The 18,001-nt window shown below is 36.7% G+C and overlaps 1 protein-coding gene across 2 annotated transcripts in view; it reads right to left on the reverse strand.

Moving 5' to 3' along the window:
- The window catches only part of LOC123873781 (runt-related transcription factor 3-like), a 57,994-nt gene that overhangs the window by 30,996 nt on the left and 8,997 nt on the right, over window positions 1–18,001 (reverse strand). For both annotated transcript variants that reach the window (XM_045918813.1, XM_045918812.1), the window contains one exon: window positions 4,406–4,519. In XM_045918813.1, coding sequence (XP_045774769.1) covers window positions 4,406–4,519 — 114 coding nt within the window. The remainder of the gene's footprint in view (window positions 1–4,405; window positions 4,520–18,001) is intronic.

Consider the following 18,001-nt stretch of genomic DNA (forward strand, 5'->3'; position numbering starts at 1 on the left):
TCGGCTACGCATTGCCGCAAAAGGAAAATATTCTTTCTACTGGACATAACGTCAGTGTTCGGTTTCGCCAGCCAAGTGCGAGTCAGACTCACGCACCGAGGGTTCCGATTCGGGTATTTTTTTCGACATTTTACACGAGAAATCAAAAACTGTTATGCATTAAAAAAAATATGCATAAAAATAAATAAAAATCTGTTTTAGAATGAACAGGTAAAGCCCTTTCATATGATAACCCACTTGATATATGTAGTTATCTTACTTTGAAAATTGAAAATACTAATATTTGTTCATGAACACATGACAGACGGATAGAAGGACAGATGGACAGACGGACAGACGGAAAGACAGACAGACTGATAGACAACGAAGTGATCCTATAAGAGTTTTTTTTGCTTTTGAGTTACGGAACCCTAAAAATATTTTGTTTTATTTGCCCCGTATTTTATTTTCATAATTACCGGTTTCTCTATCCTGACATACGGGGTAACCAGTAAAATACGGGGCCTCTGGCAACCCTATTCGGAAAACACTGTCACATTCAAGTTAATGTCAAATATTTTGTTTTCAATTACAGAAAGCTGCATCAATCATTATTACAATATTTTCTTTGTTGTGATTGGCTGAATTTTTGAGTTTCAGCCAATAAACAGACTGTTTGCCAATTAAACGTCATAACAATATAAATGCCAGAAAGTTTAACCAAATAAAACAAACTTAATGAGAACCTAGTGAGAATGCAAACGGCACACAATTTATAATACATATTATGTTAGTCGTATATAATAGATATTATAGTAGTCGTTCACTTTGGTAATAGTCAGATTGTCATCAGTAAAATTGATATTGGTCGATGTATCGTAAATTATTGTTTCGGTGACAAATATTTTTATTATCTATTTATCTTTGAACAGAATGGAATAGAATGAAATGGAATGGAATACAATGATAAATTTTTATTCCTGTAAACTTTTAGGTAAACTTCAAAGTGTTTTTGGATGGTCAGAAAAATTTACCACTGGTTCGGAATGACGTTCCTACGTTTTCTAGGGTTTCGTACCTCAAAATGAAAAACGGAACTCTTATAGGATCACTTTGTTGTCTATCTCTCTGTCTGTCGTGTGTGTCAAGAAAACCTCTAGGGTACTTCCCGTTGACTCAAAACCATGAAATTTGGCAGGTAACCTAACTGCGTAATTTTGGGTAGTTTTTTTAATCGATAAAGAAAGTTTGCGACATTGTTCAATAAAAAATTTGGATTCCAACTCCTCAATCCTGATGTTGCAGGGGACCTGACTACTAAAGCTAATGGGATTTAAAAAGTGTCGATTATTAATTGATATTGAAGGTATCTATACCAAGTAAACACTTTGTCGTTGACCTCAACCCTGATGCTGTAAGAAATTGCATTCCTAAATCCTGGTGATCCCTCGGGATTTGAAAAGGATCATCCGTTTAAATATTCTTACGTGATACAGAAACAAGTTGCATCCCGGGGACGGGCTATTACGGAGAGGCAACTTTTGTTCTGGGAAATGAAAGGATCGGGATTTTTAAAAACCTAAATCCACGCGAGCGAAGCTGCGGGCATTAGCTAGTTGTAAATATGTTTAGAAGCTACTATAAGATAAGGTACTTATTTCCTTATATTTTTAATGTATGGCAGCGCGCGGTTTTAAATTATAAATTGCACGTCCTGTCCTTTTCTGTAATACATTTTTTTCTCAATATCTACCGCTTTATCTCATAGCAAGAGTCTGTAAGACATAATACAGTGAAAATAGTCAAAATATACAATTTTTGCAGTTTCCACGTCAGTACCTGTCGAATTTTTCTAACAGTGTAAGCAGCAGAGCTGAGTTTACCATCAAGTGTTGATATGTGGGTGTTCCATAGAAGCTTTGCATCTAACATTATACCGAGAAACACGGGGTTCTCCTTTATTTTCAACATATGATTATTTATCAATGAATTTATGTCATTTAAGGTCCTGGTATTGGGCAGTGTGAATTCAACACACTTAGATTTCTTTGCATTTGGAAGTAAATTGTTAGCAATAAATCAGAGAGTGACCTGTGATATGGCATTACATATAGTATACATTGTCAAAAATTATAATATTAAAGCTGTGCGTATTGCGTGAGGAATAGGTTGCAAGAGAGTTGCAACTTGCAGGGTTTGATGCATACGCTATTGCCAGCAAACATGAGACATATTTTTATCTACAGGCAACGTCTGAGTAGGTAACGCATACGTCTAACGCAAGTTGAAATGTATTTAGTTAGACCTATCGACAAGTTTGGAGTCGGGTGCAGTCTAAATGTGGCCCGTGTGTTTAGACTGTCCGTTTCTGTCAGTTTCACGTGTCGTCCCCCGCACTTCACCACCCCGCTTGCACAAATCGAGACAGCACGAAATTTTCAAGATTTCTGGGTGTAATTTCTGGTTTTCGTAGTTCCCACATAATTATAACAATATAAAATATATAACGATAATTTTTTTACTACATAATATTCATTAAATTTTCTAGGTCTGTGGTTTTTCCAAATTTCATTAAATTGCTTCGTTGTCTAGAAAAACGAGCACAAAGTTGGGCCTTTTTTTAAAGAAAAATACAAATCTTTGAGCCCCTGTAATTTTAAAACTACATATTTTTAGAAAAATCTAAAACACCACAGACACAGATATTAGTTTCTAGACTATGTCTGCAAAATTTCATGGACTTTGGTTGCTTAATATTCAAATGAAATGGGAACTACGATTGTATGGAGTAAGTGACGGAGAGAGCTCTGTTAAATAACTTGTAACGTAAGAAAATTCATGTTGATGTCGGAATGCCATACTACGCCACGTGTCTTGTCTGACCACGGCTTTGAGTTACACCATGATAAATGGCGTGATTACGTCAAATGTAAACGCGTTATCACTGTAAATTACGCGGACAAGTTGATAGGCAAAGATGCAATTGATCAACAAGTGTAAATTAAAAATTTATAACACCCCCGACGATTTTTTTCCAAAACATCATTTTCAAATAAATAATTATGTATTTAGGGAACGTCCATCTTGACAGCTTGACATTTGTCTATTGACATAATATTATGAACCTAACGGTTATCTAATCTTCTTTTCTACAAGAAAACTAGAAAAGAGCTGATAACTCTTAAACGGCTGAACCAATTTTTTTAGATTATAGCTAAGAACACTCTCGATCAAGCCACCTTTCAAACAAAAAAAACTAAATTAAAATCGGTTCATTCGTTTAGGCGCTACGATGCCACAGACAGATACACAGATACACAGATACATAGATACACAGATACACAGATACACAGACACACAGATTCACACGTCAAACTTATAACACCCCTCTTTTTGGGTCGGGGGTTAAAAATTAGCTTGAATAATGTAAGAAACTGTATTAAAATTAGCCCTCACATTAGAAGCCGCGCGGTTGCAGCCCGCAGCCCTTGCATCCCTCACACCTAATGCGCACTCATTTTGTTGCCCGAATGCCTGCTACGCCATTCGTTTTGTCTGACCAGGTCCTTATTTACACCATATAAGGTGTGTTCACAGTCAAATTTAAACGCGTTATCATCAAACCTACGTAGGCAGGTTGGTAGGCAAAGATAAAAATGTAAATCAATGTCACCATAATTTCTGTCACAGAACGTCCTTCGGAATCGCTGACCCGATGACATATCGCCGTACCAAGTCCCGTGGGAAGAAAACTGTTATCTGGCAGATACGAGTAGCGCGGCCGCAAACGTATGAAAATTATATTGATAATAATAGAACCGGCCATAATATATTTTAATTGTTTACGTCTCTCGTGCGGTTTTTGTTACAGGCGGCGAATAATAACAAAATATCGCCCTGGGCAATGACATGGCCAATCAATTTGTTTTATTTAGTTTAACATAAAATTCACATAATGTATCGACAGCGAAAGTTGGTAATGCTGTTAGTAGCGTGGTTTTATTGAAAAATGTGTCCGAGCTTGTTGACGCAGTGTTATGAGCGCGAGCTCTATTTCCGAGTCTGTTTTTTAAAGCTATCTGCCACACGATTTCGTGTTCCATTTTCAAAGCTCCAGTGTAACCACTGAGTGTAACTATTCAAAGTTATCAAAGATTACATTTTTTTTAAACAGTTTCTAAATTGGTTAAAACCTTGAATAACTAAATTGTACTCGATTTGGGGTTTATGAAGACTAATAATATTTACAGTCCACACGTCTAATCAAACATGCAGCGTAAATATTTTCGACGTTGAACTTTTTCCACGTAAAGAAATCCATATAGATGAAATTTCGTTCTTATTGAGTACCTACCTTACTACCTGCTTACTTATTTTTTTTTTTACACCTTTTTATAGAGGTAGGAGTATGAAAGGTTTTGCTTACTAGTTTTAGAGCGTGGTTCCCTTGGTCCATCAACGGTCACCTTGATTGCCTTCTGGTACGTCGCTACTTGAGGCGGCGACGTCGATATCGTGATTGTCAACGAAAAACTTTTCCCTGAAACAAAGCAAAGTAACATATTTAAAAAAGAGTTGAATCATGCAAAATATGATTTTTTCCAACAGCGTGGCGTGAAGCTTGTGCTAGAAGTCCTTAGGTACGATAATATTGCAACGAATGGGGTCTTGATTAATTAATTTTATTATTAGGTATACCTACACTTACTTTAAAAGTAAATCGTTAGAGAAACAATAGGCAATCGAAAAAGCTAGTTTTAGGAGAGACGTCTCTACCATATACGGTCATTAGAAATGATATAATAGAGAATATCTGGAATTTCAGAAACCAATTTGCATGGTCTTTATAAATTTCCAAAGGGCATTCGATACAGTACTCCATTCAGCGATATAGAAACTCTATATTCACAAAATGTAGAGCCCACTTGTACCTAAGAGTACTACAGTAGCTACAGAGCGGAGCAGAGTCAAGTTGGAGCCAACAGGGCCATCTATACCTACCCATCAAAAGAGGCGTGAGACAGGGCGACCCTTGCTCTCCTAGAATTTTTATAGCGATACTAGAGATGGTGTAAGGGATTTTTGAGACGGTAGATTAATATTGATGTTTCTTTCCAAGCTATGGATTACGGAACCCTAACTGGATAAGTCTGATTCGTAATTGGTCGGTTTTTTAATGACATAAATGATTCTTATAGGGAAACCTTGTAGGAAATATAACACTAAATGAATAAATTAAACTAATTTATTTATTTGACTCGGGGATTTTCGCAGATTCTTAATTTAGGGAAAATAATACACAGTTTAGGTAAACCTACCTAACTGCATTTACCCAGTAGTTTAATGCATTTTATATACCGAGTAATAATAGTAATAAAAAAAAAGGTAATTTCGACTGATTTCCACAGAATCTTCAATCTCCACAGAGATTAGCCATCTGCGGGGGAGATATATTAGTGTGTGCGAAAACCCAGGTGCACTCTTTAGTTCCTTACTTATCTGCGGCGTGCAGGTCATAGAGGCACAAAAGCACTGCTTACCCTGATTCAAATAGTTCAATGCTAATTTTTCATCATGTAAAGAGGGAACTAAGTACCTAACTTGTACCTACCCTGGCTATAAACCCTGTGCACGCCACTGAGTTACTCTTATACATAGTCTGATGGGTCGGAAATCCGGTAAGACCGGAGGGAGACCAAAGCACATAGTTGACGGCTTTACGTGCTTTTCGAGGCGTGGGGGGTGAAACATCGCCAACTTCCTAACAGAAATCTACACAGACCTATACCTATAACAATTGCAGTATTTAGACGAGACGCGGACATGTCCCAAATAGGTTGATGTATGTTAAAATATTGTTGAACTACACCCTCACGTGTGTTGCACAACCCGTACTATCGTGCGCTGATAGGGCTGTCACGACAATATCATTTATTGATGAACAACCGTATCATTAGTTGATGAACAACCTATATATTAATTACATTATAAATTACTCTGTAGTAGTTTCATTCCTTGTAGTTTTTATAGTATGGATCAAAATAGGTTGATATCATATTATGTTAAATATTGTTCTCAGCCTTGTGTGCACAGTCCGGACTTTGCCACACTTTTGCTATAAATAGGGTTGTCAGGATCGTTTTATTGACTAGCTGTGCCCGCGACTTCGTTCGCGTGGAATCAGCGCGCTTTATATAGCCACGGACGTGTAGTACGTACTCTGTACGTTAAAAATGTTCGCCGTGATTCTTTAAATTGACATAACTTTTTTATTTATGAACCGATTGACATGAAATAAGCACTAAATGTTAAGTGAAGCTTACTACAATATATTAGTGAAAACCGTATCTAAATCGAATAAGCCGTTTCTGATATTAGCGTGCACAAACACCCAGACCAACAGACAAAAAAAAATTAATTACAATTTCGGGTTCGGCATCGATATAATAACAACCCCTGCTACTTTTTTTATATATTTCCATTGTACAGACACCACTTTTCTACAATTTTATTATATATATAGATGTACCTACAAACTATAGTACGCGACAGGTTGAGATGGCAATTGGTGTGTGAGGTGGGGGGACGCCTCGCACACCCGCCCGTCAGCCACGCTCACCGGCAGCGGGTTAGCGCCCGGTTGCCATCTCAACCTGTCGCGCACTATACAAAGTTATTTACTTATAAGTAGGTAAGAACAGGTCTTTGATTCATTGCGGTATTAGAGACTAGAACTATTTGTTCTTTTTACACAGTTTTTTACTTCAGTGTAGTATTTAGAGTATGGGCCAGGGGGCAATTTCGAAAAAGGTTGACGTATGTTAAATTTTGTTGAATGACACACTCACGTGTGCTGCACATCACAGATTATTGCGACTGGTTAGGGCTGTCACTTCAAGAATATTATTAAATATAAAAAAATTATACGTATCATCAGACAGCATTCTTCAAACTAATTTTGTACGGAAATGGTTCTTATTAATCGAAGTGTAAAGTATTTTTGAAATACATACTCACTTTTGTAAAGTATATAAACTTGACTACAATCAAGTGAGTGATGAATGATAATGCAGGCTAAGGTAGAACGTACCTACCTGTCTAGAAGGTGCCTATTCTTTTCTCTATGGAAAACACATCTGGGAAACTCATCTATGACGTTTTAGAATCTAGAGAATAGCGGACTTTACTAGCTTAGATTTATTAATTACTTACACTGTTTAGTTACCCAACTAAATTAAATAATAAATTATTGTGAATAATAATTATATTATGGATTCAAAGCAGAAAATTATGCTCAAAAAAGGAGAAAAAAATCGTGTCTTAACTATAATGACAGTGGCACGAGGCACCCCTATGGGCGTGCGATGGAAAATAGCGAGCTTTTTGGGCGCCCGATTTGCGGTCGCCAGTAATGAATGCACCGATAAATACGGAATAAAATTACAGTTAAAATGAGTGGATTAACATGTCTAATGCAGATAATTCGCGTGTAGCGCACTCGATTTAGTATAAATGATTGATTCATCTCGACCGGTTTTAGCTGCTATTCATGTATTCCTTTTTGGAATTTCAGATTAGTGGAGTGCCTAGTTATGAAAATTTCATTTTGGTGGTTGCAGCCACCTATCTTAATGGTTTTAGTACTGATAGTTGCAATTACTAGACTACTGTAATATAACGAGTAGTGAGAGAAGACAAGTGCATCTTAATAACTTTTCAGGAATATTAAATTCTGATAAATAGGTACCTAGGTATGCAGGTACATTAATGTCTAATCCACAAAATCGCGGTAAAGAAAACCTTCACCGTTAATGCAAGTGAAAGAGCATTATGGAGAACTCTTAGACATGCAGGATGTCTAAGAGTTCTCCATAATGTTCTCAAAGGTGTGTGAAGTCTGCCAATCCGCACTTGTTCAGCGTGGTGGACTCTGGCACAAACTCTTCTCATTCTGAGAGGAGACCTGTACTCAGTACTGGCCAGCAATGGATTAGTCATGACTGTGACAAAACTTTTCAATAATTAACAAGTGTAAATTAAAAATTTTCAACAACCCCGACAAATCATTTTCAAATAAATAATTATGTATATATTGTATATCTAGGCAACGTCCATCTTGACAGCTTGACATTTGTCAATTGACACTTGAATATTATGAACCTAAGGGTTATCTAACCTTCTTTTCTACAAGAAAACTAGAAAATAGCTGATAACTTTTAAACGGCTGAACCAATTTTTTTGGATTATAGCTAAGAACACTCTCGATCAAGCCACCTTTCAAACAAAAAAAAGTAAATTAAAATCGGTTCATTCGTTTAGGCGCTACGATGCCACAGACAGATACACAGATACACAGATACACAGATACACAGATACACAGATACACAGATACACAGATACACAGACACACAGATACACAGATACACAGACACACAGATACACAGATACACACGTCAAACTTATAACACCCCTCTTTTTGGGTCGGGGGTTATAAAAATTACATAAGGCAGAAAGTACTCCTTAAAACTTAAGCACTAAGCAGCTTTCATGCACAGTAAAAAAAATTGTTAATTTTATTTTTAAGTATCATTTATTATGCTATCATCAAAAATCAACATTATCAATCATCAGGTACCAACCGCATCCTGAATATGTTTACGAGCAAGATGGACTCACCAATGCTTGAACACATTGTTCAAGTGTTGGTAAGGCCACATATTTTGTCCACGAATAAAGGTTCTAACATTAGTTTTTAAGTGGTGTCTGTCTACTAACAAATTGAGCCCTAGTTGCTTCAAATAAAAATATTTCGTTTTATTTATTTAAAAATATCGTGCGACAAATATTGAAGCGATCGTTACGCAGATTTGTAAAATTTCATTGCGGTTCCCACCGATAACGATATGGGACGGTATTGTACGCGGCACTCGTTTCCTGATACACGATGCTTGTCAAGACTTGTTGTAATACCAGTAGGTATCACTGTTTCTGACCTACCTATCTGTGATTTATTACTGATCTATTAAAACTTTGTCTTGTACCCTGGAGCGTGTTGGTCTCTGGTCTCTTAAAACCTGGAGGAGGCCTATGCGTCAGAAGACGCGCTGATCGCAAAGGAACCAAAGTGCGATATTTGAGTTGTCATGTAAATTCAGCAATAAAGGCTTTATTTATTTATTTATTAAAACTTATTCAGTAAATCTATGTTTAAACGTTTCTAGATCTCTGTAGGTTATCTGTTGTAACTATGTCTTCACGCAAGCTTTGCCAACCTATTCTGTATGTTTAAAAAGCGCTTAAAACCGCAAACATGAATATCGCCAAAAAAGAGGAATTGAGCAAAAACTGATGCTTCTAAAAAATAAATTGTTTAGTTATGTCCTATGTAGCTTTCTTTAGAAACATCAGTTTTTCTAAATTCTTGTGTTGTTGGCGATAAATAAAACGACAGAGCTTTAACTTAAGTATAGACGAGTAGGTACCTAGTAGGTTCGTACATATTATGTAGGAAATTCAAATTTTATCTGAGGCAAATGTTACTCTGTTATTTTGAACTTTTGAACCAGTTTTTAATTCATAGACATTTATTTCTGAAAAGATTCCGGACCAGAATCCCTCATTCAATGTTACGATCTATTGTATCAACCTAAATTAGGTTAGTCGCATTTTAGTGTTGTATATTTGATATTTTCCACCCGCGTGAGATCTCAATATCGGTGTCGCTTTCTCGTCACAAAGCAACATTATATAGAAGACGACGGCACATTTCAATACCGAAACAAATCATCATAAAACATTGCCGCTAAACTCCAAAGGCGTGTCGTGAACGATGTGAAATATTGCATTTAAAATCGCTATTAAGCTTAATGCATTTTGCATGATCACTCATCAACAGTTTAGGAGCTCTAACACAATGCGCGCGAAGCTATAAACCATAACATTGTATCTCAACCGTCGTATCCCAGAGGTGTTGAGAGAGATGCATGAAATATTCAATTATTGTGCGCGCGCGCAGGTGGGACTGAGGGGCGGGAGGGTTGGCAGCCATCTTGATTTACGATCGAGCGTAAATCCTGAGTGACATTTGTGAAGACGACTCGCGATGCTGGTTATGTACTCGGCTATGACACGTTTTCAGGGAAATCGATTAAGGCAACGGTCGTACCCGTATCCTAAGATATTATGTCATTCATCGAATTCATTGTTTTTCTTTTAAACTTATGAAGTTACTAGCTGATGCCCGCGACTTCACCAGTGTGGATTTAGGTTTTAGGAATAAAAAGTAGCTTATGTCACTCTCCAGTTCTTTCACTATATCCTTATAAAAATCACGGCAATCCGTTGCACCGTTGCGGTGTGATTAAAGGACAAACACACTTTCACATTTAAATATATAAAAGGATAAGCTGATGACTGACTGGCTGAATGACTGATCTATCAACGCACAGCACAAACCTACTTATTGAAAAAATGACATGCAGATAGCTATTAGGTAATAATATTATGACGCTATGATTAAAAGGATTTGCGAAAACTCAACCTCTAAGGGAGTAAAATAGGGGGTAGACGGATACACACGGACGAAGCCTCGGGCATAAGCTAGTTTAGATATAATATGGGTCGTGAAGTTAGCGAAGGCAACGACCATAAGCTTTAAAGCATTGGAAAGTTCTTAAGCACCAAGAAAAAATTCGGAGCCGTCAGTATGCTATCATTATGAACCTAACGAGATTACCTAATGATGCTTGAGTTTTTATAAAGAACTAAATCACAAGCAGAAATGAATTGATCTAGAAAGGCTATTTAAATCTGGCAACTCGATTGCCTCTGTCAAGTAGTTAGGCAGAGGGAATGCGATGAACAAAACACAAAAAGTGAAGAAACAGCTTTGGCGTACCTACTTGTATTATGATGATGACCGCTATACAAAATGATTTGGTCACACTCTGGTCACGGCGTTTACGGTTCGACCATTCGCTCTTAATTATGTGCTCACTTGGATGATGAGATGTCGTTGTTTTTTGGTGAATTAGTTTAAGAAATTACAAGTACCTACCTACTTAGAATAGGATTCTCGTATAGATTATATTGTGTATCTGCTTATGAGATGCTTTGGTTTACTTTCTAAAAGTAGCTAATTATGGAGTGGTTCAATGACAGGCAATTGTCGTTTTATTAGTTGATGAATTGGGGTATCTACCAAGCTTAGAAGTAGGTGGGTATACATAAGTAAGTTGATTGTTTTTGGGAAGTAAAATAAGTAAACGTAGACGCTCAAGGACCCTAGAAAAATTCTTATTAGTTAATTCAGGTATGTGCAAGCGAGTATACCTACATCTTATTATTTTTAAATGTTAAAGTTAGAAGCTTCCAGCTAGGGCATTATATTATGATTGAAAATTATATTATGGTGATAGTCTATACTTAGTGGTTAAGACGTCGGCCTGTTGGTTGGAGGTCCGGGGTTTGATCAAGTCACGCTCCTCTAACATTTGGAATGTGTGTTTTGGTATCACTTGCTTTAACGGTGAAGGAAAACATCGTGAGGAAACCTTCATGTCTGAGAGTTCTCTATAATTTTCTCAAAGGCGTGAGGCGACCAGTGCCAGAGTTAACCAGCATAGGTTGATGATGAAGATGATAAGTTTTAAAGGATCCCAAAAACAACGCGATGTAAAAGATATCGAGCCTTTTCAAATAAAACAAGTATTTATTATGAAACATTACAACAATATCGATGTCCAAAACGTGTGCACACCGCCGGCCGGCCGTCCACGCGTCCGATCCAATCATCTCACGTTAGCTATGTTGTGTCACAGCCAATGGCACTTACTACTGGTGTCGACTTACAGGCCCGATGCTTAGAAAAAATGCACCCATATTAATATGGTGCACCGAATATGATTTTGTTTTTGTTTTCGGTCATACGGTTATTTGAGGGCATGGACATTAGACATGGTCCATTTTATTAATGAATTTCAACACAATTTTGAGCAAAGCAAAACCAATCAAGATTCAGGCAGAATTTTTTAGAATTAAGTACTATAAGTACTCATGTCAATTTACATCTACAGAAGTTCTCAAACTTTGCTAAGGAACCCTGTAGCCGGGTTAAGGGATTGCCCTCACGATTGGCCGTGGGGGTTTGTTCGATCGTTTTCTTTCTGCAGTTTCTGCTCTCGAAAACTATTTTTACAGGACAGTTGGGTTAAAAAGAATTTTATTTTGAATTTTATTGGCCAATTTACATTATCAGGTACTTATAGCTATGTTAAGAACACTGTCAAAATGAAATCGATGGTATTAAAGTAGCATTGCAGCAAAACGGCATTAATTGATCAACACTAATGGAGTAATTAATGCAAATTACGTTAATTGCACGATAAATAATAATTTCATTAAAACTAATGTTTGTTATTGATAAAATAGCAGGTTCCACTGGTTTTGTACAATGCAAATTATGCACTGCATTGTTCATGTTTAGTGACTGAATACAACCAAATGCACTGTATTTTTGAGGTACCCTTATTAGTCAGATAAGTTTTCTAACTATAGACAGGTAATTCATCATCATCATAGTCATCAGCATTTCAACCCATCGCCAGTCTACTACTGAGCACGGGGTCTCCTTTCAGAATGAGAACGGACTAGGTAATTGTATACTTCACCTGACCAAGTACAGATTGGCAGATTTCACAAACCTTTGAAAACATTATAGATACTTTCCTTCACCATTAAAACAATTGATACTTAATTTATTAAAACCCACATAGCTCTGAGTAGTTAGGTTGCCCTAGATCGAACTCCGGACCTATCGAATAGAAGACCGACGTCTTCACCACAAGGATATCATCCCTTTTTTGTAATTCATAGGTAAGTATAAGTATTATATATGTAGTATAAGTATATACTACATATATAATATTCATGCTTCAAAAAGATATTGGGCACTGATCCTAGAGTTCTTAGCAATTCGTAACCTGTGTCTACTATTGAGTTGAGAATGATTTCATTCAGAGTCTTGAACTATACCTAAAGCGAAGTAGAAGGGACCGAGGGCGAGGAAGATTGTTCATGAGTATGGACCAATCAAATTAGATCTGCTGTGGTTGGGGTGTGGGTCTCTTTCAGGAGGAAGTACTTACAGTCTAGAATAATATGCTACCTGCTATAGCAGACAGAAGTAGCGAATGTTAGTAAGACGACTTACGAGTAAGTAGGTACCTATATCTCGACTTACTAGTACCACCTAGTACCTATATCTGACACGAAAAACGTAATGTCATGATGATCACGGCCACTCTACCAAGAGTAAAGAAAAGAGAGCATTTGGACTTCGTCTGTGGTGGCGTTTGCTGGCGCGCGTGCGGTGCTTTTTTGGAGTGTTTTTTTGTGAGAAGTGGCCGGTTTTTGAGTTCTGCTGGTGTTTATTGGTGATGGAACTGGCTGGGAAGCGCTCTAAATAGCGCCGCGTGTATGTCGGCGGGCGCCGGCACAGACGGAGTCCATATTTATACATATACTTATAACTTGTGAATAACTACAAACTTGACATTGGCTAATCAGTGTAAAGCCAGACGAGAGAAAAAAAAAAAAAAAAAAAGAAAAGAGAAGAGCTTGTACTTGAACAATGTTGCGAAAAATTACCAACTAACGTACCTACTCCGTGTGAATAAGAACAAAATGACGAAAGTAATATGATCCATCTTATACAGTACCTATTATTGCTACCTACTTGTATGTGTATCCAATCACTTTGTACATGCTTACCAGCTCAACAGCGATTGGCCAGTATGAAATATAAGTATAAACATATCTAATAATAATATGAAATATCAATACTTTTGTTTAGCACCAAAAGCTGCCACAAATCAAATACCAATAAATCAGGTCATAACCCTAATTGATGCTTCATTAATGAATTCGTGGATTCCGAGGTAACTGTTAGTTTAGTCATCTTTGCTACCGATGTCTTACAGAGTGACTTTAGGAAGTTGCTCTCTCTCGTTTTAACAATATATTTATTTAACTATATTAAATTTCAACGTTACTGCTCTAGTATAGTTTATTTTTAAAATGGCTGTGGTACACAGAGTACAGACAAACTAGAAAAACTAGACGAAACTCGAAGCTATATCTAAGGGTTTCTTATTAAATTACTGAATGAAAAAAAAAATGAGAATATTGTAAATTGTTTAAACGTAGCGTCATACAGTAAATATGTAAAAGTAACAAATAAATTTGTATATAGCTAGCGAATACTGATGATTGGCCAGTCGCACATTGGAAACATGTCCGAGATTTTACAACTCCTCAGTCATGTGGGCCTTAATAGCGATGTGCAAGCAACAATGGAACACTAAACCGAACGTCGTTTACTGCTTGCGGTTTAGAAATTAAAATCCGACGTCCTGATCTGTGATGATGGAGAAAGTGCATCTCTCTGTTGCATATTATAAGTATTTTCAGATATTCCTCTCGGCTTTTATCTCTTTTGCAATTTGAGCATTAGGTAGACAATTTTTATGATGGAACCGCAACTAGGTACCAAGCAATACACGGGTGGCATAATCGACAAGACATCTACAGACGAAAGATGCTATTTGGTTCATAGCACTGTATAGATATTTAAACTTATCCTCCATACTAATTAGCGGAACTTTGTTCTAAACGGAAGGCTAAGGTCAAGACCAAAGCCTTTCAAACAAAGTTATAATTTACTAGAGGATGCCCGCGGCTTCGCCCGCGTGGATTTCGGTTTTTTAAATCCCGTAGGAACTCTTTGATTTTCCGGGATAAAAAGTAGCCTATGTCCTTCCCCGGGATGTATCCCAAGTCTGTACCTTTCATCAAAATTGGTTCAGCGGTTGGGCCGTGAAAACGTAGCAGACAGACACACTTTCGCATTTATAATATTAGTATGCATTAATAGAGCATCAGCATTCTTAATATTTTTACGATTGCAAGTTTGTAAAATAAGTTACATTATGATTTCAGTAAGGAGTGTATTGCAAGTCTAGGTTTTATAATAAATACTATACTATATAAGTAGGTATATTTTATTTTGCAGTAAGTTGCTCAGTGCAAAGAATGATTGCGTCAAAATTATTTCATTCTCGTCATGGCTGTCCCAATAGGTTCTACACAAATTCTTGTATTTCTACAGCCTATTACCATTACGTTTTAACTGAACATTAGATTATTATGGCTCATACCTAATCGTGAGCGCCGCGATGCGACAAGCGCAACTTTTCACATTCGTGATTTACAAAATGCCTATACCTCACCGCAAATGATTATTTTGTTTGCGCCGTTTAGACACTAATGGCTTCAACCGAATTACCGTTTAGCAGCTTTTCAAATATTTTTCTATCTAGGTACAGAATCTTAAATCTTATTGAGATAATAGAGTTAAGCTTTACACTTTTCAAGATTATCCCAGTCAAAAACAGAAGAGGCAATTAATGCTATTTGATTATAAATAATAATTAGATATTATTTAACAATAGTCACTGTAAGTTTTTTTTATAAAAATCGCGAGCAAACAAGCAGAGAGATAATCTGGTGCCACTGGCAATTTAAACATTAGCAGCACCAGAGAATTCGCCAATGCATTGCCGACTTTTCAGGAATTTGTTGACTCCTTGAATAACTAACTCAGCTGGCTGTCCAACGCGAAAATGCAGCCAGTATTCTTGGCACCATTCCACGCGGGCATGATTTGTATAGTAATTAGATAAGGCTAGCTTTAAGTTTTATTGTAATATTTTCAATTTATATTAAAAAAAAAAAAAAACTAACTCATGTTGGTTTTAAAATTTAACACACATAGGTAAATGTGGATTAAATGCATTTTTCATTTAACGAGAAGTTTTATTTTGTTATCATTTTTGTTATCACTGCTGATATTTGTATTAGATGCAAGGATAGGTAGTAGATAGGTATAAGGTAGGTACAATGAAATGTATATTCTAAAATACTTTTCAACAAAGGAAAATTCTGGAAAAGCCAGATTGTTTTTTTTAGATTAAGCCTGGTCGCAATAAATTTCGAGAAAGCTTACAAGACCTTTGCAGAGTTATTTATGGTCCTTTAGAGTAAGTATATATTTTGTATAACATCTGATAGATACAGAGACATAATAGAGAAGTTAAGCTAACTCGCCAGAGCATAATAATTGGTTAATCCGGATCGGGCGGCTGCCATGATTTACAGTCACAATCTAATAGCGAGCTTATGGATTTTATTGTCTGAATCCACTTGTGTGCAGTCCAATTGACACTGATTTCCTAGTTGTAATCCTGGATTGAATGTTGCTTACAATTCCAACAGAATAGGGTATGATGTTACAGTTTTTACAGAGGTTTTTAACCGACTTCCAAAAAAGGAGGAGGTTCTCAATTCGTCGGAATCTTTTTTTATTTTTTTTTATTTTTTATGTATGTTCCCCGATTACTCAAAGACCCCTGGACCGATTTGGAAAATTTTTTTTTTGTTTGAAAGTGTATACTGTGCAAGTGGTCCCATATAAATTTGGTGAAGATCTGATGAATATCTTCGGAGATGGAGAACAGAACTCCTCAATAGATAGGAGCAAATTGCTCGCGATCAGTGCAATAGCTTAGTAAACAGTAGGGTTTTAACTGGGCATAGCATATTGAAAGCTTAGACCAAAAGGGCCGTTATAATTTAACTATTTTTATAAGTTATTAAAATGTTCTTTCATACTAAGCCTTCGCGAGGACATAAGCCACAACGCTCAGAGGCTTATCAAGAGTTTTGATCTTTAAATAACCCAACTGCAATATTGATTTGATCGGGGTGCAATTGCTATTGCAACCACTCAATCAAAATAGCAACCCAAACACAAAAGTATTAATAGTCGTTGAGTCTCGAGTCGGAGCGAGACTGGCTTAAAAACCGTCAAGCAGCCGTATTTATACAAATCGATTCAAGATGGCTGCTCGGAAGAGATCGTGTGACGTCGAATGAGTCAAATATCTGTTTTATTATTTTAAATTTTAAATAGTTTTTTTGAAAAAGCTAACAGTCGGCCATCCAAATTGGGTCGTTCGACCTCGAGCGACGAAAATAAATATTAGGCCAGGTTGTCCAGGGGCACGGTTGTTCGTAATACTACGGGACCAGGGTTGTCCCGACACATTCTATTCTAGGACCAGGGTTGTCCCTTAAAGGGTGTTGAATGAGTGGACCAGGATTGTCCGAACATATTTTACTCTAGGACCAGGGTTGTCCCTTAAAGGGTGTTGAATGAGTGGACCAGGGTTGTCCCTTAAAGGGTGTTGAATGAATGGACCAGGGTTGTCCCAACCAATTTTATTCTAGGACCAGGGTTGTCCCTTAACTTCGAATTATATTAATTTGTGAACTATATTTTGTATGCTTAAGTGGATTTTTGCGTTAATTCCATCCCACTTTCTGAACTGAAAGCTTAGACCAAAAGGGCCGTTATAATTTAACTATTTTTATAAGTTATTAAAATGTTCTTTCATACTAAGCCTTCGCGAGGACATAAGCCACAACGCTCAGAGGCTTATCAAGAGTTTTGATCTTTAAATAACCCAACTGCAATATTGATTTGATCGGGGTGCAATTGCTATTGCAACCACTCAATCAAAATAGCAACCCAAACACAAAAGTATTAATAGTCGTTGAGTCTCGAGTCGGAGCGAGACTGGCTTAAAAACCGTCAAGCAGCCGTATTTATACAAATCGATTCAAGATGGCTGCTCGGAAGAGATCGTGTGACGTCGAATGAGTCAAATATCTGTTTTATTATTTTAAATTTTAAATAGTTTTTTTGAAAAAGCTAACAATATTATAGTACAGTGGGGCCACTAAAAATTGTGAAATAAAAAAATTTCAAAAGAAAAATAAAACCGACTTCAAAAACCACAAACACTAAAAAGTAAAAAATAACTTTTATTTAGCTACACATGTAATGTACCTAGGTATGAAGTCGGGCGAGCTTCACTCTTGGATTTCTAATTTTGTTTTAATA

Source organism: Maniola jurtina, chromosome 17, assembly GCF_905333055.1.
Source record: "Maniola jurtina chromosome 17, ilManJurt1.1, whole genome shotgun sequence".
Taxonomy (NCBI): domain Eukaryota; kingdom Metazoa; phylum Arthropoda; class Insecta; order Lepidoptera; family Nymphalidae; genus Maniola; species Maniola jurtina.